Raw genomic sequence first — 22,189 nt, 5'->3', positions numbered from 1 at the left:
AAACTAAATAGTTTCTGTACAAGAAAAGAATCTAAGTGAAGAGACAACCCATAGAGGTAAAAAAACAAAATGTGTAAACCATATATCTGACAAGGGCTAATATCCAAAATATATAAGGAATTCAACTAAGTAGCAACAACAACAACAAAACCTGGCTAAAAAATGGGCAAAGGACCAGAACAGACACTTCTTACAGATGACCAGCAGGTTCATGAAAAAGTGTACAACATCACTAAGCGTCGGGAAAATGCAAATTAAGTGAGATGTCACCTCACATCTATTAGAATGGTTTTTATAAAAATCGATGAACAATAACAATTGTTGGCATGGGGAGACAAGGAAACCCTCGTACACTGTTGGCGAAGATGTAAATTAGTACAACTATTTATGGAAAACAAGATGAAGGTCTCAAAAAACTAAAAATAGAACTAGCATGTGATCTAGCCATCCCACTTCCGGGTATATGTCTAAAGGAATTGAAATCAGTATGTTGAAGGGATGCTTGCACTCCAATGTTGATTGCAGCAGTATTCACAATAGCCAATGTATGGAATCAACCTGTTTATCAGCAGATGAATGGATAAAGAAGATGTAGTGTATAACATGCAATGGAATACTATTCAGCCTTGTAAATGAAGGAGATCCTGTCATTCATGACAACATGTATGAACCTTGAAGACATACTAAGTGACATAAGCCAAGCACAGAAAAACACATGCCACATGATCTCATTTGTGTGTGTAATTTTAAAAAGTTGAACTCAAAGAGAGTAGAGCGATGATCACCAGAGGCTAGGAGTGGTAGTAAAGTGAGGGAGGGGGGAGTTGCTGATCAAAGGTTATAAAGTTTCAGCTCAACAGGAGGAATAGGAGGAATAGGTTTTGAGATCTATTACATAGCAGGTGACTATAGTCCACAATAATGTATATTTAAAAATAACTAAGAGTAGGGAGGTGCAGTGGCTCATACCTGTAATCCCAACACTTTGTGAGGTCGAGGTGGGAGGTTTGCTTGAGTCCAGGAATTCAAGACCAGCCTGGGCAAATGTGGTGAGACTCTGTCTCTACAGAAGTAAAAAAAGTAGCTGGGCATGGTGGCTTGCACCTGTATTCTCAGGCTGAGTCAGGAGGATTGCTTGAACCCAGGAGTTCCAGGCTATGTGAGCTATGATCATGCCACTACACTCCAGCCTAGGTGACAGAGGAAGACGTCTCTTAAAAAACAAAAACCTAAGTGAATATTTCAAATGTCTCACCACAAAAAATGATAGGTGATGGATATATGTTAATTAGCTTGATTTAATAATTCCACATTGCATACGTGTATTAAAGTATCACATTGTATCCCATAAATATATATAACTATGACTATAATAAAACATTAAAATCAAAAATAGATAATTTGTGGAGAGATACTTTGAGATTATGTAAATATGCTCTTCCTCATCAAACTACCCACCATTTTAGCAACTGTTATTAAATCTTGCTGACTTTGTTATTACCATAAAGAGAGCTTGCCTCCCCTCCCTCCCTCTCTTCTTTCCTTCCTGCTTTCCCTCCCTTCCTCCCTCCACTTGCCCTTCCTCATTCCTTCCTCCTTCCTTCCATTTGTCTCCTGTTTTATTTACTATGTAATAGTATAATCATTATTTTTTGAAGTTTAAATTGTCTCTTTATAATAATTTTTATTTTTATTTATTTTTTATTTTTATTTTTGAGAAAGAGTCTCGCTCTGTCACCCAGGCTGGAGTGCAGTGGCGCGAGCTTGGCTCACTGCAAGCTCCGCCTCCCGGGTTCACGCCGTTCTCCTGCCTCAGCCTCCCGAGTAGCTGGGACTACAGGTGCCCGCGACCATGCCCGGCTAATTTTTTTTGTATTTTTTTTTTAGTAGAGATGGGGTTTCACCATGTTAGCCAGGATGGTCTCGATCTCCTGACCTCATGATCCACCCGCCTTGGCCTCCCAAAGTGCTAGGATTACAGGCGTGAGCCACTGCACCCGGCCAATAATTTTTAAATACAGGATGTTACTCTGTTGTATTCTTTGTATCACAGTAGGAAGAAAGTCATGCTTTTGGATACTTTTCAAAGTTCTTCTCATTTATCCTCTCCTTAATCATTTCACTTATTGGATAGCTAATCCTCATTTGAGAGATGAATAGATGTAGTTCAAAGACTTGACAAGAAGTTAATGCAGTTTTCTTGTGTAGCGTCTGCACAACTGAAATTGAGGGTCTTCTGCTTTCTTTCCTATTTGTAAAGATTTTTCTGGGAGAACAAAGTTCTTGTTAAAAGAGGGTATCCATTAGAATCTGCATACAGAATACACCAAATTGTTATCTGTCCTTAAAAACTATTCATATCAAGGATCACCTGAGCCCAAGAGTTTGAGACCGGTCTGGGCAATGTGGCAACATCCCATCTCTACAAAAATTTTAAAAATTAGCCAGGTGCGATGGCACACACCTGTGGTCCCCAGCTACTCAGGAGACTGAGGTGGGAGTATCTCTTGAGCTTGTCAGGCCAAGGTTGCAGTGAATGCTGATTGCAACACTGCACTCCAGCCTGGGTGACAGAGCGAGACCCTTATCTCAAAAGAAAAAAAAAATCCATATCGATGCTGAATGGATCAGTATGTTATTTTTATCTTATTCAACTTCATTCTCAGATTTTGTTGATACACAGAACCATTTTTTTAATATATAGCAAAATTGTAAATTAATTTTTATTTTTGACACAAATTGGTCTTATTATTGGGGATGTGGTTTCCTTACTTGCTCCATTAATATAAAAATTATGGCACTTCAATGGCCTGACAAAATGTGTAACACCCAAATAGCATCTGCAGACACTTAGCAATTTTTTTTTAATTAATAAGTTTTTATCCAACAGTATAAAGAAAAGCAGTTCTTAATGATGATGACCTTGATGCAAGAAGTGACTTGTAGGGGAAGGACATCATAAAATTGTAATTGTTTCCCTGAGAGCATGAGACTCTCTTTTGGGCTAAGATTCAGTGTGCAGTAATACATTGATTGTGCATTATTGTTGCCTGGTTAACAGAAGCTAGAAGTATTTAGTTTATTGCTTGAAAATCAAAGTGTTTGTAACAGAGGTGCAATCAACAGTTTAGTCATGAGAAATGATGTTTTTATACTAAATATAAATAGTTCATTTGTTTTGTTTTTGAATTTTAGGGGGCGCGGTTTGAGACAGTCTTGCTCTGTTGCTCAGGCTGGAGTGCAGTGGCGTGATCTTGGCTCACTGAAACCTCCGCTTCCTGGGTTCAAGCAATTCTCTGGCCTCAGCCTCCCAAGTAGCTGGGATTACAGGTGTGTGCCACCACACCTGGCTATAAATTTTTTTTTAAAGAAATGGGGCCTCGCTGTGTTGTCCAAGCTGGCCAAGTCCCATTCACTTTTCTCCGCACTAGTGACTCACTTTGAGAATCATTATCCATTAGTGGGTAATGTGACCAATTTCATGAGACGTGATTTTTTTTTTTGAAAAAAAAAAAAATACAAATACCAGAGTAAATCACAAGCTATAAGGTAAATATTGTTTTGTTAAACTTGCTGTATGTGTGTTTTTATGTACTGTCTTGCAATATTATGTGTTTCTTACTTTGGGTGCTAGTCAAAAGAAGTTTGAAATCCAGAGTTTTGTACCATTTTTATTACCTCATTTCTTCAAAGTATTTTTAATTTATGTTGCTTTGTTATGCAAATAGCTTGTTTTAGTAGCATTGGACTAGGGTAATGCAGGAGGAAAACTGATAATTTATTAAAATTCGTGGTGAGAGGTGCTAAAATAAAAAATATTGATAGTACTAAATGTCGACAAGGATGTGGCACATCTAGAACACTTATGCAGCACTGGTGGAAGTGTAAATTAGTACAGCCATTATGGAAAACTATTTGGCAGTATCTTCTTTTTTGGAGGCAGTATCTCACTCTGTCATCCAGGTTGGAGTGCAGTGGCATGATCACGGCTCACTGCAACCTCCACCTCCGAGGCTCAAAGGATCCTCCTACCTCAGCCTTCTGGGTAGCTGGGACTATAGGTGTGTGCCACCACACGCCTATAGTCCCATTTGCCCAGGACAGTCTTGAACTCCTGGGCTCAAGTGATCCTCCTGCCTTGGCCTCCCAAAGTGCTGGGATTATAGGCATGAGCTACTGTGCCCAACTGGCAGTATCTTCTTAAGCTGAAGCATGTCTTGTTACCTATCAATTCTACTTCTACATATATATCCAACAAAAATGTGAACATGTACACCAAAAGCCACATACAAGAATAATCACAGTAGCATTATTCGAAATAGCCAAAGACTGGAAATAACTTAAATATTCATCAACGGAAAGGCTAAATAGATTTTCATGTATTTACAAATGAATACTATATAAGTAACAAGAATAAATGAACCATTGCTATCTGCCATACCTTGCATAAATCTTACAAACATAATAAGCCACAGAAGCCAGATGCTATTTGATTTCATAAAGTACAAAAATAAACAAATGAACCTGTGTGTTAGAAGTCAGGATAGTAGCTATTTTTGGTGGTGATGTGGTGAGGTTGTTGCTGGGAGGAGGAATGAGGGATATTTCTGGAGTGTTGGTTATATACTATTTAATCTGGGTGCTTGTTATATATGTGTATTTGTGAAAATTTATTGAGCTGTACACTTAAGATTTTGCATATTTCTATGGATATTAAAAGTTTTAAAAATTTATACATTTTTGTCTGGTTTTAAAATTTGAAAGCAAATAAAACGCAATCAGGGACGAATTTTAAAGTACCTACTCTGTACAAGGCAAAGTGCTAGCTATTGGGAATACAAAGATGAAAAACTAGGACTTTTATTTTCTAAGGACTCATTTTTTTTGAGAAGACACATACTCAAGTAACATGATGCTAGACAGACTGTCCTAAGAATATAGGTCTTGAAATCACCCCTAAGGTTGCTGCAATGCTTTTGTTTCTGGTCTTGTCTGTGTTTGTTAAGATATCTTAATCATGTCCTTTTTTTCTTTTTCTTTTTTTCTTTTTTCTTTTTTTTTTAATAGCATCTGACAGATACGTCTCATGGTGTAAGAAATAAGTGCCTGCAGTTACTTGGCAATCTTGGCTCTTTGGAGAAAAGTGTCACAAAAGATGCAGAAGGCCTAGCTGCCAGAGATGTCCAGAAGATTATAGGGGATTACTTCAGTGACCAAGACCCACGTGTCAGAACAGCAGCTATAAAAGCCATGGTAAATGTGATTATGGAAACTACTTGGGGCTAGTGTTCATTTTTGTTTTTTAAGTTTATAGCTAGTGCTGCCTTGGATACATTGTAAATTCTTCAGCATATACTTTCAGGAGGGTATTGGTGGTGGCCTCACAGAACTCAGTGACACACATTCCTGTATACAAATGTGCGTTTTTGGCTTTCTCTGGTAGCTTTCAGGTGTATTTATGAAACATGGAAAGCACAATAGGAACCTGTTATAATTCCTTCGACTTGGAGGCATATGACTTGGTATGATATTATAATAGGGGGAGGTGGTGTTAATCATTTTTTCTTTAGGCTTCATATCATTATTTCATATTTTTCTAATACCTTCTTGGGACAGTCCATGGGTTAGATTTGTGAAATGCTTGAATGCTCCTATTGAAAGACGACAAGGTTTCTTATTTATATAGCACTAATTTTGGCTAAATGGAACCATGTTAGCCTGATACAATAGGGGAAAATATGTGAGATTGTGGGGAGACATTGGAAATATTGCTCTTTTCCTCCCAAGCACTTAAACTATATATTTATTATCTAGTTGCAGCTCCATGAAAGAGGACTGAAATTACACCAAACAATTTATAATCAGGTACCTTATATGATTACTGTCTGGAAGGGGTGGAGGTATCATGAAGCTGGGAGGGCGGCACACGGGTTCTCAGAATTTGAAAACATAAGGACTTCGCTAGTTAATAGTGGCAGCGTTGATTGGGATGGATGTGAAGTCATATTCAAAAAATACTTTTCAGGAAGAGAATGATGTAATTAAATAGCGCTAGTACATGTGAAAAGGACTTTTAGGAGGATTTACAAAGTTCAGTATGAGAGTGAGAGTACCTGAAGAAAAGTGTAGCATTTAGAATAAGGAACGTGTTAGTCTTTCTGATCACTGTTTGGTTGGGCCGTACATGAAGTCATTTCTGGGCACCACACTTCACAAACTAGAGTGTGTCTGGAGAAGGGTGACCAAGACCGTAGGATCATATAAAAAAAAAGTCACATGCATGTAGTAGTAGTGGTAAAGAAAGGTATAATGAAGTTGTGGAAAAGCTGACTGACGGCCAACCAAAAGGCCTTATGAGGCTGTATTTCTCTTGGAGGATAATTGACTGAATCTGGTAAAAGGAATCTAAATCCATGTTCAGAGATTAGGTTTTGTTAGCCTGCCAAGAGTGGTTTTATCTCTCATGGGAAGAAGATAATTAGCCAAGCCCCATCACAGATGTGTAAACCAAGTTTATTCCTCTATTGAATGAAGTAGAATGGGTCCAGAATGCTTGTGGTGGTGTGACCATCGCCTTCTTTTTCTATAAGAAAACTATGTGGGAAGCCAAATAATTCAAAGGAAACTTGGATCGTAAGGACTCAGAGGAAGGGAAGTTAGTTGGCTGATTCAGATGTTTGGTGGCATAAGACTCTGTTAGTAATCTAGGCAAGCAGTAATGACAGCATCAAGGGAGTGAGGATGGACTGATAGTGTAGAATTTAAGATATAAGGTAGAATTTGCTTCCTTAATGAGTTCAGGTTTGCATGTGTTGAGTATAAAAGTTTGATGGGACATCCATGAAGAGAATTCCAGCCATAAGTAGTTATAAAGGCCTGGAGATCAGGAGAAATCAGAGCTGAGGTTAGGTATTCAAAGCCATCAGTATTTAGGGAGTATGGGGCTACCCAGAAAGAGTGAGTGGATTGAAACAGAGGCCAATGATTTCAGACCAAGGTAAACAGAAGTGTGTGCTTTGATTTTTACAGGGGGGGAGGAAAAACCCATAATTGGTGTTTGAACCTGTGAGAACAGTACTGTGGGCTCCCAGCATGCTTTGCTGGGTTTGATCTGTTCTAGATGTTTTTATGCTGTCAGTCTGTGATTCTCCTTTCAGACATGGGGTAGGGTGCATAGTCAGAATACAGCCAGAGCAGCTGACAGAGGTCAAGATTCATTTTTAAGCAAAGATTCCAGAAGTTAAAACCACACACAAGTGTTTTACTGGGCATCCTTATCCAACCACCCTATCTTCACTTTGAAAATAGTTTAAACATTGCCTGAGAGGACACAGAACTAATAGACTTTTGGAATTCTTCTTTGCAGGCCTGTAAATTACTCTCTGATGACTATGAACAAGTGCGCAGTGCTGCAGTCCAGCTTATCTGGGTCGTCAGTCAGCTCTATCCTGAAAGGTCAGTGTGGGTGTAAGCTGGCTTTTGTTGATTGTGAAGCCGTTTTCCTCTCCTCTCACCATGCAAAAAGCCCACTTCTAGAAAAGAAATGTTGGTTACATTTTTGGAAGGCAATGGGGAATAAGGGAAAAGCACAGGCCCTGAAAATCAGATTGCCTGGTCCTCATTTTTCATCTCTGATAGGAACTTTCTGTACACCTTTGGAAAGATACTTCACTTCTTTTGTCCTAACCTTCTCATCCATAAGTGAAGAAATTGGAATATCTTTCTTAAATGGTTTTCAGTACTTTACAAAAAAATCTTTAAAATTGTTTGGGACCCATTTTAGTTTGGCTTGTGCCAAATGCCAGATAAAGATACCAGATGAGTTTGGGAATAATGATCTCTTATGTAGTTTTCCTGGTTAAAAATATTTTCACAGCAATTAAATTAACCACAGTGATTCTTTGAGGAGGTAGGCAATATTATTTATTATATTTTGTAAGATAGAATATTATATTTATAAATATTTATCTTTTATTTATAAATATTTATAGAATATTTTATTTTTCCTTGTATAGGAAAAAGAGGTGTTTTTTCCTGTTCATTAAACTGCCAGAATTTGAAAACCAGAATAAATTAATAAACCTGTAGGAGTAGGCTCCATTTGTAGTGTTTTAGGACTTAGACACATACAAAGAAAAGGGCTAACTGGAAATTGTCTCTTCTTTTAGGACTGGATTGATAAGTAAGTTTTATATTGATTTATTCTGAGATTTACTGTATTTATAGAAGTTCAGTCTGGACACGGTGGTGCCTGTAATCCCAGCACTTTCAGAGGCCGAGGTGGGCGGATCACCTCAGGTCAGGAGTTCAAGACCAGCCTGGTCAACATGGTGAAACCTCGTCTCTACTAAAAATACAAAAACTAGCCGGGCATGGTGGCACACGCCTGTAATCCCAGCTACTAGGGAGGCTGAGGCAGGAGAATCGCTTGAACCTGGGAAGTGGAGATTGCAGTGAGCTGAGATCACACCACTGCACTCCAGCCTGGGTCACAGAGCAAGACACTTTCTCTCAAAAAAAAAAAAAAAAAAAAAGTTCAGTTACAGAAGATAATAAACTTAAGGATATGAAATATTCGGTGGAAGCTAGTTTTTGATAATTTCATAAATCTTTGAACCTTTGGTGGGTTACGTACTTTTTTTTTTTTAAGGCAGTGTCTTGCTCTGTGGCCCAGGCTGCAGTGCAGTGATGTGATCTCGGCTTACTGCAACCTCCAACTCCTGGGTTGAAGTAATTCTCATGCCTGAGCCTCCCAAGTAGCTGGAATTACAGTCGCGCACCACCACACCCAGCTCATTTTTTGTACTTTTAGTAGAGATGAGGTTTTGCCATGTTGGGTAGGCTGGTCTTGAACCCCTGGCTTCAGGTAATCTGCCCGCCTCAGTATCTCAGTGTGCTGGGATTACACGCCTGGCTGAACCTTTGGTGGGTTACACACTTTTATTCAATACATTGAAAATTTGCACCTGGTTGCAGTGGCTCAGCCCTGTAATCCTAGCACTTTGGGAGGCTGAGGCGGGCGGATTGCTTGATCTCAGGAGTTTGAGATCAGCCTGGGCAACATGGTGAACCATCTCTACTAAAAATATAAAAAATTAGCTGGGTGTGGTGGCATGCTTTTGTAGTCCCGGCTACTCAGGAGAGTGAACTGGGAGGATCACCTGAGCCCAGGAAGTTGACACTGTGGTGAGCAGTGCTCACGCCACTGCACTCCAGCCTGGGCGACAGAAGTGAGACCCTGTCTCAAAAAAAAGCATAATTTGCAATGCAACTGAAAGAGTTGGTTTGTACTCCCAGAGTGATTTGTTTATTCCAAACTGTATTTAATCATTCTAGGATTTGAACTATTCAATTATCATTTTTGTGTGTGTCAGTCTTCATTGACTGTTCTCAGTTTATTGAGCCTGCAGCCTTACTTACTTATGTATTTATTTGTTTATTATTATTATTATTATTATTATTATTATTTTTTGAGATGGAGTCTCACTCTGTTGCCCAGGCTGGAGTGTAGTGGCACTATCTCGGATCACTGCAACCTCCACGTTTCAGGTTCAAGCGATTCTCCTGCCTCAGCCTCCTGAGTAGCTGGGATTGCAGACATGTGTCACCATGCCTGGCTAATTTTTATATTTTTAGTAGAGAGGAGGTTTCGCCATGTTGGCCAGGCTGGTCTCGAACTCTTGACCTCAAGTTATCCACCTGCCTCAGCCTCCCAAAGTGCTGGGATTACAGGCGTGAGCCATTGCGCCCAGACTGTATTTATTTTTTGAGACAGGGTCTTGCTCTGTCATCCAGGCTGGAGTGCCGTGGTGTGATCTCAGCTCACCGCAACCTTCACCTCCAGAGCTAAAGTTATCTTCCCACTTCAGCCTCCCAAGTAGCTGGGACTATCAGCACATGCCACCACGCCTAGCTAATTTTTGTATTTTTTTTGTAGAGATGAGGTTTTGCCATATTGCTCAGGTTGGTCTTGAACTCTTGGGCTCAAGCAATCTACCTGCCTGGGCCTCCCAAAGTGTTGGGATTATAGATGTGAGCCACTGTGCCTGGCCTGAGCCTGCAGACTTAGGTTCATGTTTTGTTCTAAGTGATTTCATTTCTTTTCTTTTAATTTAGCATTGTCCCAATTCCTTCTTCTAATGAAGAAATACGCTTAGTTGATGATGCGTTTGGCAAAATTTGTCACATGGTCAGTGATGGCTCTTGGGTGGTTCGTGTTCAGGCAGCAAAACTGTTGGTAAGTTATACTTTTTATGTATGTATGTATGCATGTATATATTTATTTTCTTTTCTGTAGAAATGAGGACTGTGTGGCCCAGGTTGGTCTCAAAATCTTGGCCTCAAGCAGTCCTCCTGCCTCAGCCTCCCAAAAGACTGGGATTATAGGCTGGGTGCGGTGACTCACACCTGTAATTCCAGCACTTTGGGAGGCCAAGGCAGGCGGATCACAAGGTCAGGAGATTGAGACCATCCTGGCCAACATGGTGAAATCCCGTCTCTACTAAAAATACAAAAATTAGCTGGGCATGGTGGCGCACGCCTGTAATCCCAGCTACTCGGGAGGCTGAGGCAGGAGAATCGCTTGAACCCGGGAGGCAGAAGTTGCAGTGAGCCAAGATCACGCTGCTGCACTCCAGCCTGGCGACAAGGGGGAGACTCTCATCTCCAAAAAAAAAAAAAAAGGCTGGGATTATAGATGTGAGCCACTACACCCAGCCAATAATCCTTTTTTTAAATGAACACATTTCTCATTAAGTTTTTACAAACATTTTGAGAAACTACAGATGGGGCAGTGTGACCTGAATTTAAAACCCCAGAATTTATTTTCCTTTTTCTTTTCTTGAGACAGGGTCTTCCTCTGTTGCTCAGGCAGGAGTGCAATAGTGCAGTCACGGCTCACTGCAGCCCTGACCTGCTAGGCTCAAGCAATCCTTCCACCTCAGCCTCCTGAGTAGCTGGGACTACAGGCATGTGCCACCCTGCCTAGCTAATTTGTATTTTTTGTAGACATGGGGTCTTGCTTTGTGCCCAGGCTGGTCTTGAATTCCTAGGCTCAAGTGATCCTTCTGCCTTGGCCTCCCAAATTGTTGGGATTACAGGTTTAAGCCACTACTCCCAGCCCCAGAATTTATTAATATAGAAAGAAATAGTTCACTCTCCTGTAGAGAAATAGCCTTTTAGAACTAGAAAGAATCTTAAAACATAATTCTATTAACCCTACTAGGAATTAAGATAGCCGGAGCCTAGAGAAAAAGGAAAACAATAAAAAAAAAGTTTTTCCCATTTATTAAGCACTTGTTATGTCCTAGTTCAGGAGGCTCAAACCCCCAGGCTGTGGACCAGTCCTGGTCCATGGCTTGTTAGGAACCAGGCCACACAACAGGAGGTGAGTGGTAGATGAGCAAGTATTACTGCCTGAGCTCTGCCTGCTGTCAGATCAGCAGCTGCATTAGATTATCATAGGAATGTGAAAACCCTATTGTGAACTGAGCATGTGCGGGATCTAGGTTTCATGCTCCTTGTGAGAGTCTAATTCCTGATGATCTGCGGTGGAACAGTTTCATCCTAAAATTACCCTGCTTCACCACTCTCTCTGGTTTCTTCCATGAAACTGAACCCAGATGCCAAAAAGGTGGGGGACCACTATCTTAGATAATTTGAAGGAGGCCCCTTACATATATTTTCTCATTTTCTCTTTACAGTAACCCTGCAGGATAGATGCCATTATCCAGTTGGGGCATGGTGGCTCATGCCCATAATCCTAGCACTTTAGGAGGCTGAGGTGGGTGGGTCATTTGAGCCCAGGAGTTCAAGACCAGCCTGGGCAACACAGCAAGACCCCATCTCTATTTTTCAAAAAATAAAATTTTAAAAAATTAAAAAAAAAATTTTTTTTTAAATGCTGTTATCGTTTTCTAGATGAGAAAACTGAGGCTCTGAGGAGTTAAGTAAGTTATCCAGCTTATACAGACAGAAAATTGTAGAGTGAGGTCAGATCCTGATCTTGCATCTTTTAGCTTGGTACTTTTCTGTTTTCTTTTTGAGGACTCAGCACATTTATTGAAAATTTTTAACTTTTGTGGCTCACGCCTATAATCCCAGCACTTTGGGAGGCCAAGGCAGGCGGATCATGAGGTCAAGAGATCGAGACCATCCTGGCCGACATGGTGAAACCCCGTCTCTACTAAAAATACAAAAATTAGCTGGGCATGGTGGCACGTGCCTCTAGTCCTAGCTACTTGGGAAGCTGAGACAGGAGAATCGCTTGAACCCGGGAGGCAGAGGTTACCCGGGAGGCAGAGGTGCAGTGGCTCACACCTATAATCCCAGCACTTTGGGAGGCTGAAGCGGGCAAATCACTTGAGGTCAGGAGTTCGAGACCAGCCTGGCCAACATGGTGAAACCCCATCTCTACTAAAAATACAAAAACTAGCCTGGTGTGATGACACACACCTGTAGTCCCAGCTATTCTGGAGGCTGAGGTGGGAGGATCACTTGAACCTGGGAGGCAGGGGTTGCAGTGAGCCGAGATTGTGCCATTGCACTCCAGCCTGTGCAAAAGAGCGAGACCCTGTCTCAAAAAAAAAAAATTGTTTAACTTTTAAGGGATAAAATTGTTTTGTAATAGAGTGTTGGCCTAATACCCTTATTTTATATCTGTGTTACCTTGTATATGTCACTTGATATTAGTCTCAGTTTCCTCATCTGTTAAGTGGGGTTCTAATATCTCTCATATTTACCTGACAGTGTTGTCATGATGCTCAAATGAGATACAGTCTATGAAAATGTTTATAAACTAAAAAGTACTATACTATGTAGGGTGGGTGGGGGCATAGTATATAAATATATGTGTGTGTAAGTATCTATAAAAATTTGTATACGTGTCACAGCAGGAAAATCTGTGATTCTTTTTGGACACTTCCCCTTTGAGTGCCCCCAGCCCTGCCACTCTTGGTGAGATTGTTGGCTGAATGCTTTGTTTCTGACTGTACTGGACACTGATCCGGTGATAGCTTTAGTCCTGTGACCAGTATTTATGGGAGTATTTGCTGAAACCTGTGTGAAGCACTTTCATGAGATATAGTAATGGATGATTGGAGTATTTCCACTCTTGTGCATAGTAGAGTTAAACAAGCCAGCTGTTACTGATTTTATTTCTGAATTCATATTTTAAAACTTTCTTTTGGGTTATGAATGTTTTAAAATTCAGAACAGTCTAATCATTCATCAGACCCTTTCATTCGGCATTTACAGAGGATCTACAATGAACTCTAGGTGGGAGTGGGGAGGAGAAAGATGTTTTAGAGGAGTAAATTAATGATATATCTTTACCTGAATAGGCAGTTTTAAAAAGTAATCCTTAAAGTAAGAATCATTCAAAATTTTCAGTTTTGTACTCTATAGGATCTGAAATTTATTTGCATAAAGTTGTATGTATAACATATGGTACATTGAAAGGATTTCTACTTGAATGACTCTAACTTGAGTCACATGCCTTGTGTTATAATTTCATGTTAAATCTGAACAGCTTCAAATTACATAAGTAATTATGTTTGTATTCAGAAAAAATAATCATTCTTATCTTGCTGATAATAATAATTACTACTATGTATAGAGTTCCTGGCCTACTAAATGAGGCATTTTTAGTCATACATACACACATAAATACACACATATTCACACATAACTATTAACCCACTTCTTTATATACAAGCACACATGCCTAACTCATTTGCATACTTTTGCAAGTAACTTTTAATCTTTTTAAACTCTCTGAGGTAAATGTATTACTTATAAATAACAAAATTAAAATTTAGGAATGTGGTATAATTTGTCTGAGACCACACAGATAGTAAATGACAGATGAGGACTTCAAACTTCATAATCTAAAGCCCATGTATAATCCTTTCCTGGTGAGTATCCAGTTACACATTGGGATTGGCCAGTTAAGGCCCTGCTGCTTTATTAGTATCTCTGTGCAAGCTAAGAGGTAAAGCTGCTCTACTCCAGCTCTCCAGTAGATAAACCTGTGATCAAGTGATTTGTGTACAATCTTTCATTAAAAATTAATTAATTTTTAAAAATTGACACATTGGTTGAACTAGTTTACAGTCCCACCAACAGTGTAAAAGTGTTCCTATTTCTCCACATCCTCTCCAGCACCTGTTGTTTCCTGACTTTTTAATGATTGCCATTCTAACTGGTGTGAGATGGTATCTCATTATGGTTTTGATTTGCATTTCTCTGATGGCCAGTGATGATGAGCATTTTTTCCTGTGTCTTTTGGCTGCATAAATGTCTTCTTTTGAGAAGTGCCTGCTCATATCCTTCGCCCACTTTTTGATGGGGCTGTTTGTTTTTTTCTTGTAGATTTGTTTGAGTTCATTGTAGATTCGGGATATTAGCCCTTTGTCGGATGAGTAGATTGCAAAAATTTTCTCCCATTCTGTAGGTTGCCTGTTCACTCTGATGGTAGTTTCTTTTGCTGTGCACAAGCTCTTTAGTTTAATTAGATCCCATTTGTCAATTTTGGCTTTTGTTACCATTGCTTTTGGTGTTTTTGACATGAAGTCCTTGCCCATGCCTGGGTCCTGAATGGTATTGCCTAGGTTTTCTTCTAGGATTTTTATGGTTTTAGGTCTAACATTTAAGTCTTTAATCCATCTTGAATTAATTTTTGTATAAGGTGTAAGGAAGGGATCCAGTTTCAGCTTTCTACATATGGCTAGCCAGTTTTCCCAGCACCATTTATTAAATAGAGAATCCTTTCCCCATTTCTTGTTTTTGTCAGATTTGTCAAAGATCAGATGGTTGTAGATATGCGGCATTATTTCTGAGGGTTCTGTTCTGTTCCGTTGGTCTATATCTCTCTTTTGGTACCTGTAGCGATTCCTCAGGGATCTTGAACTAGAAATACCATTTGACCCAGCAATCCCATTACTGGGTATATACCCAAAGGATTGTAAATCACGCTGCTATAAAGACACAAGCACATGTATGTTTATTGTGGCACTATTCACAATAGCAAAGACTTGGAACCAAGCCAGATGTCCAACAATGACAGACTGGATTAAGAAAATGTGGCACATATACACCATGGAATACTGTGAAGCCATAAAAAATGATGAGTTCATGTCCTTTGTAGGGACATGGATGAAGCTGGAAACCATCATTCTCAGCAAACTATCACAAGGACAAAAAACCAAACACTGCCTGTTCTCACTCATAGGTGGGAATTGAACAATGAGAACACATGGACACAGGAAGGGGAACATCACACACCAGGGCCTGTTGTGGGGTGGGGGAGGGGGGAGGGATAGCATTAGGAGATATACCTAATGTTAAATGACCAGTTGATGGGTACAGCACACCAACATGGCATATGTATACATATGTAACTAACCTGCACATTGTGCACATGTACCCTAAAACTTAAAGTATAATAAAACAAACAAACAAAAATTGACACATTGTATATATGGGGCACAAGTTGATGTTTTGATACACATCTATGTTGAATATTAATCCAATCAGGATAGTTAGTATAGTTATCACCTCATACATTTATCATTTCTTTGTCATGAACTTTCAATAGCCTCTCTTGCAGCTATAATATTGTATATTTTGTAATATACAATATTTTACTGTTAATCATAGTCACCTTTATGTGCAGTTGAACACCAGAATTTATTTCTCTTCATTGTGACTTTGTATCTGTTGTCCAGTCTCTTCCCATTCTCTCCTACTGCCTCCCCTCCCCAGTGTCTGCTAACCACTGTTATACTCTCTGCCTCTATGATATCAATTTTTTTTTAATACTTTAAGTTCTGGGATACATGTGCAGAACATGCAGGTTTGTGACATAGGTATACATGTGCCATGGTAGTTTGCTGCACCCGTCAACCTATCATCTACATTAGGTATTTCTCCTAATGCTGTCCCTCCCCCAGCCCCCACCCTCTGACAGTCCCTGGTGTGTGATGTTTCCCTCCTTGTGTCCATGTGTTCACATTGTTCAACTCTCACTTATAGGTGAGAACATGCGGTATTTGGTTTTCTGTTCTTGTGTTAGTTGGCTGAGAATGATGGTTTCCAGCTTCATCCATGTCCCTGCACAGAACATGAAGTCAACCTTTTTTGTAGCTGCATGGTATTCCATGGTGTATATGCGCCACATTTTCTTTGTCCAGTCTATCATTGATGGGCCTTTGGGTTGGTTCTAAGTCTTTACTGTTGTGAACAGTGCTGCAATAAACATACGTGTGCATGTGTTTTTATAGTAGAATGATTTATAATCCTTTGGGTATATACCCAGTAATGGGATTGCTGGGTCAAATGGTATTTCTGGTTCTAGATCCTTGAGGAATCACCATGCTGTCTTCCACAATGGCTGAACTAATTTACACTCCCACCAACAGTGTGAAAGTGTTCCTGTTTCTCCACATCCTCTCCAGCACCTGTTGTTTTCTGACTTTTTAATGATTGCCATTCTAACTGGTGTGAGATGGTATCTCATTGTGGTTTTGATTTGCATTTCTCTAATGAGCAGTGATGATGAGCTTTCTTTCATATGTTTGTTGGTCACATAAATGTCTTCTTTTGAGAAGTGTCTGTTCATATCCTTCACCCACTTTTTGATGGTTTTTTTTTTTTTTTTTAATTTGTTTAAGTTCTTTGTAGATTCTGGATATTAGCTCTTTGGCAGATGGATAGATTGCAAACATTTTCTCCCATTCTGTAGGTTGCTTGTTCACTCTGATGATAGTTTCTTTTGCTGTGCAGAAGCTCTTTAGTTTAATTAGATCCCATTTCTCAATTTTGGCTTCGTTGCCATTGCTTTTGGTGTTTTAGTCATGAAGTCTTTGCCCATGCCTATGTCCTGAATGGTATTGCCTAGGTTTTCTTCTAGGGTTTTTATGGTTTTAGGTCTTATGTTTAAGTCTTAGATCATGCAATATTTGCCTTTCCATGTCTGGCTTATTTCACTTTACATGATGTCCTCCAGGTTTATCGATGTGGCAAATGACAAGATTTTATTCTTTTTTTATTTTCTTCTTTAAGTCAAGGTCTTGCTCTGTTGCCTAGGCTGGAGTGCGGTTCCGCGATTGCACAGTCATAGCTCACAGCAACCTCAAACTCCTGGGGACTCCAGCCTGGACAACAGCGAAACTGTTGCTAAAAAAAACTAAAAACCAGATTGTTCTTCTTTTTTGATGTAGCCATTTATTGCTGTACACTTATCTCTTAGAACTGCTTTTGTTGCATACCATAGGTTTTGGTATATGTTTTAATTCTTGCTTGTGAAGTGTGTTTCTTCTAGGCAATGTATACTTAGATTTTGTGTTTTAATCTATTCAACCAATGTATACCTTTTTTTTTTTTCTTTCTTTGAGACAGGGTGTCTGTCTCTCTGTTGCCCAGGCTGTAGTGTACCTTTTAATTGAAGAACTTAATCCATTTATATTCAAGATTTTCTTCTTCTTCTTCTTCTTCTTTTTTTTTTTTTTTTTTTTTGTTTCTTTGAGACAGGGTCTCACTCCGTCACCTAGGCTGGAATGCACTGGTGCGATCTCAACTCACTGCAACCTTCACCTCCTGGGTTCAAGTGATTCTCGTGCCCCAACCTCCCCAGTACCGGGATTACAGGCATGTGCCACCACGCCCAACTAACTTTTTTGCATTTTTATTAGAGACGGGTTTTGCCATGTTGGCCATGCTGGTCCCAAACTCCTGGCCTCAAGTGATTCGCCTGCCTTGGCCTCCCAAGGTGCTGGGATTACAGGCATAAGCCACTGCGCCCAGCTATATTCAAGATTGTTATTGATAGATAAGGTCTTATTCCTGCCATTTTGTTAATTACCAAAAAGTAATTTTGGAGATCCTTTGTTCTTGTCTTCCTTTCTTGTTGTTTACCTCTGATTTAGTGGTTTTCTGTGGGGCCACGCTTTATTTTCATTCTCTTTCTTGTTTGTGTATCTGCTGTAACTTTTTTCTACATAGTTACTATAGAGTCTTCAGTTAGGCTGGTGTGGTGGCTCTTGCCTATTATCCCAGCACTGGGAGGCTGAGGCAGGCAGATCACTTGAGCTCATGAGTTTGAGACCAGCCTGGGCAACATAGTGAGACCTCGTTTCTACTAAATAAAGAAAAAAGAAATCAGCAGGGCATGGTGGCACACATCTGTAGTCTCAGCTACCCAGGAGGCTGAGGTGGGAGGATCACTTGAGCCTGGAAGATTGAGGCTGCAGTGAGCCATGATCAGGCCACTATGCTCTAGCATGGGCATCAGAGTAAGACTGTCTCAAGGGGGAAAAAAAAAGTCTTGCAGTTACAATAGAATGTTTTAAGCTGATAGCAACTCAACTTTGGTTACATAAAAGGACCCTAGATTTTTTCCCTCCCCACTTCAATTTATATTTTTGTTGCCTTAATTTTCTTCTTCATCTGTTATGTGTTCCTTAGCTACTATTTGTAGCTGTTGTAGTTTTTGACCATTTTGAATTTAACCTTCATACTAGCAGATTGAAAATTTTATATGACATATTGTATCACTGGGGTTTGATCTGTTTGATTTATGAGTTTACCTTTACTGGTGAGTTTTATACTTTTGTGTGTTGTTATGATAGTGATTATTGTCCTTTTGTTTCTAGTTGTAGCATTCAATACCTTGAATATATTAATTCTATCCCATTCTCTCCTGGTCTACGAGGTTTCTGCTGAGAAATCTGTTGATAGTAATGGAGATTCTCTTAACAATTTTCTCTTGCAGCTTTGAAAGTCTTACTCTTTGACTTTCGATAGTTTGATTATAATGTACCTTGGAGAGGATCTTTTTGGGTTGAATGTAATTGTGAACCTTTGAACTTCCTGAATCTGGATGTCCATATTTCTCCCACTACTTGGCAAGTTTTCAGCTATCATTTCATCAAATGGGTTTTCTGTGCCTTTCTCTGTCTCTTCTCCATCAGGCAATCTTCAATGCAAGTATTTGTTTGCCTGTTGATGTCCCATATGTTCCAAGGCTTTCTTTTTTATTCTTATTTGTTTTTTTTTTTTTCCTCTTAATGGGTTATTTCGAAAGACCTGTCTTCAAGGTCAGAAATTCTTTCTTCTGCTTGATCCTAGTCTATTGTTGAAGCTCTCAATTGTATACTATTTTTATTTTTTTCATTGAATTCTTCAGTTCCAAGATTTCTGTTTGGTTCTTTTTTATGGTATTGATTTCTGTTGAATTTCTCATTCGGATCATGAATTGTTTTCCTGATTTCATTTAATTGTTTGTCTGTATTCTCTTGTATCTTACTGAGTTTCCTTTAGATCACTATTTTGAATTCCTTTTCAGGCATTTTGTAAGTGTCCTTTTCTTTGATGTCTGTCATTGGGGACTTTTTTCCTTTTTTTTTTTTTTGAGACAGGGTCTTGCTCTGTCACCCAGGCCGAAGTGCAGTGGCATGATCTCAGCTCACTGCAACCTTCTCCTCCTGGGTTTAAGTGATCCTCCCACCTCAGCCTGCTGAGTAGCTAGGACTACAGGCGCATGCCACCACACCCAACTAATTTTTTTATATTTTGTAGAGACGGGTTTTGCCATGTTGCCCAGAATGGTCTTGAACTCCTGAGTTCATGCTTTCTGGCTGTCTTGGCCTCCCGAAGTGCTGGGATTACAGATGTGAGCCACTGCCCCCAGCCAGGAGACTTACTGTATTCCTTTGAGGGTGTCATGTTTCCTTGATTTTCATTTATCGTGTGCAAGATACTGGATGTTGATATCTGTGCATTTAGTAGAGTAGTTGCTCTTTTCAATTTTATTGAGTAGCTAGTATATAGTAACAGTCTTTTTCTGTAGATGGTTTTAGGGTATTAGCTGGGTATGGTGTGTTGCCTTTGGTTCTGGGTGGACTCAGTGGGTGGTGTAATAATCCTTGTCAGCTTCAGCTGTAATCTTCAGCTATAATCCTAGTCATTGATGTTTGCAATTGCCTCAGTTGCCTAGGCTGTGGGAGTTTGTGATGGCAATGCTGTAGATGAGGGTACTGAGCTGATTTTTGGCCAAGACATGTACAGGCTAAAATGCCTGCCAGGCTGTCTATCTGGTTTTCCAGGGAGGCAGTAGTTACTGCTGTGGTGGCTGTCGTGCTGGGCTCAGGCCTTTGCTGCGGTGGCCTGCTGGGCAGCTCTGTGGCTGTGTAGGGAAATGGGGCTACTGCCTGGTTGGCTGTTGCTTTGGGCTAGGCTCAAATGCTTTTGTGCAGTGGGGCTGGGCAGTTTGGCAGCAGTCTATGCTAGGGGGCCAGGGCTACCACAGGACCAGTTGGACTGTGTGGTGTGGGACTGTGGGACTCTGGGACTCTATCGTGGCCAGTTTTAGGGGACAGGACCACTGAATTACCAGCTATTAGGCAGGGCGTGGGCTGGTGGTTCTGTGATGGGTTGTGAGGGAGTGGGGCTGCCGCAGGATTGGCTTTTTGGCTGAGTACTGGCGCGTGCATACTTGGCAGCCCAGATGGTTGTATGGAACAGGGGTGTTGGGTAAAGCGCTGCCAGCTGTCTATTTGATGGCTTCCTTGCTGTGCATGTCTGCCTGTTTTCTGGATGGTTGGTAGCGCTGTGTGGGGTCTGATGCTGAGATCATCGTCACTCTGTTTGACCTAGACTCTATGTGGATGGGGTTATGGTGCTGCAGGCCATCGTGTGATCATGGTAGAATGATGGCGGGTTCTCAGGGATGAAGAGAGTCAGTTGCTACTGGTCCCCAGGGCAGGATGCACACTAGTAGTGAGTCTAGCTTCAACTTGGTGCCATGCTACAGCAGCTTAGGACAAGGTGGGCTCCCACTCTGAGGCAGTACAGCTGAATGATCTCTTGGCTACTCTCCAGACTGGATTTGTGGCCACTGAGGACTTAAGGACTCTCCTTTATCAAGAATTGCTGGTGCCTGTGGCAGCAGTGGGGACCACTGATAGGTATCTCCAGCTTACTTTTTCCCTGTAAGAATTTCCTCTGATTTTAAGCTGATTTTGGCAAGGGAGACAGTGTGGCAGGTAGGAAGCCTCACTCCCTTCCCTGTGGTGCTATCCTGAGGCTTCCATGCTCCACAGGGATTTTGCCCTTTCTCTGGTGCTCTGCAGCATATATCTACAGTCATTTTAGTTGAAATATAGTTATTTGTTATTTTGGTCCCTTTTTGTTGTGGGTGATATGTGCCAGGTAACTCTGGTGAGCCATTTTTTTTAAACAAATCTGCATACAGATTGAGTATCCCCTATCCAAAATGCTTGAGACCAGAAGTGTTTTGGATTTTGTTTTGTTTTGTTTTGTTTTTGGATTTTGGGATATTTTATTTGTATTATACTTACTTGTTGGGCATCCCAAATCTGAAATATGCTCCAAAATCCAAAATGTGAAGTGCTCCAGTGAACATTTCCTTTGAGCATCATGTTGGTACTCAAAAAGTTTTGGATTTTGGAGCATTTTGGATTTCAGATTTTTGGAATTGGGATGTTGAACCTGTATAATCTTTAGATCACCTGTTCAGCAAATCGACAAACATCGAGGACAGTTTCTGTCTTCAACGAAGTTGATAGTCAGGTAGCCAGGGATAGCTAATCAGTGAATAATAATACCTGGTACTGGTAGGAAAGAGCACCAACCACAACCACAGAAGGCTTCTTGGAGGAGCTGATCTCTGAACTGAGTTTTGAAGGATGAGTAACTAGATAGCGATGCAGAGAAAGAGAAAATATGAGCAGGGATATAAAAGCAGTACATTATCATGCATAGCAATATACTAAGCTGCAATATCATACTAAACTACAAGCAGTTTAGTGCTTTCTAGTTGGGGGGGTAATGTTCAATATAGGGGATCTGTAACGAGGTAAGTTGGAGAGGAAAACAGAAGCCAGGTTCTGCAGCAACTTAGCTTTGTAGCCTCGAGTCTATCTTGCTTAAAAAGTGAGTAGTTTCCAATCCCTTGGGCTTATAGCAGTATGAAAAATTTTCTGATATGTGTTACATCAGAAAATTCAAAACCATGTAAAAGAGGTTAGCTTTTACTTATTTATAACTGCCCTATTTGTGGGGCAAAGAAACTTGAGGTCCCAGTAAGCAGATTCATGGGACTATTTAGAATACAGTCACTACTTTTATAAGCCTTAAGAAGTCATTGACCTTAAAAATTACAACATTTTCA

At 40.2% G+C, this 22,189-nt stretch overlaps 1 protein-coding gene across 6 annotated transcripts in view; it reads left to right on the top strand.

Annotated features, from left to right (window-relative positions):
- Positions 1 to 22,189, top strand: part of INTS4 (integrator complex subunit 4) — a 116,865-nt gene that overhangs the window by 28,799 nt on the left and 65,877 nt on the right. For all 6 annotated transcript variants that reach the window (XM_003313222.6, XM_063783304.1, XM_063783305.1 and 3 more), the window contains 4 exons: positions 5,068 to 5,253; positions 5,815 to 5,865; positions 7,367 to 7,455; positions 10,117 to 10,237. In XM_003313222.6, coding sequence (XP_003313270.1) covers positions 5,068 to 5,253; positions 5,815 to 5,865; positions 7,367 to 7,455; positions 10,117 to 10,237 — 447 coding nt within the window. The remainder of the gene's footprint in view (positions 1 to 5,067; positions 5,254 to 5,814; positions 5,866 to 7,366; positions 7,456 to 10,116; positions 10,238 to 22,189) is intronic.

This window comes from Pan troglodytes, chromosome 9 (genome assembly GCF_028858775.2).
Source record: "Pan troglodytes isolate AG18354 chromosome 9, NHGRI_mPanTro3-v2.0_pri, whole genome shotgun sequence".
Classification (NCBI taxonomy): Eukaryota; Metazoa; Chordata; class Mammalia; order Primates; family Hominidae; genus Pan; species Pan troglodytes.
This window is presented reverse-complemented; position numbering and strand designations above follow the sequence as displayed.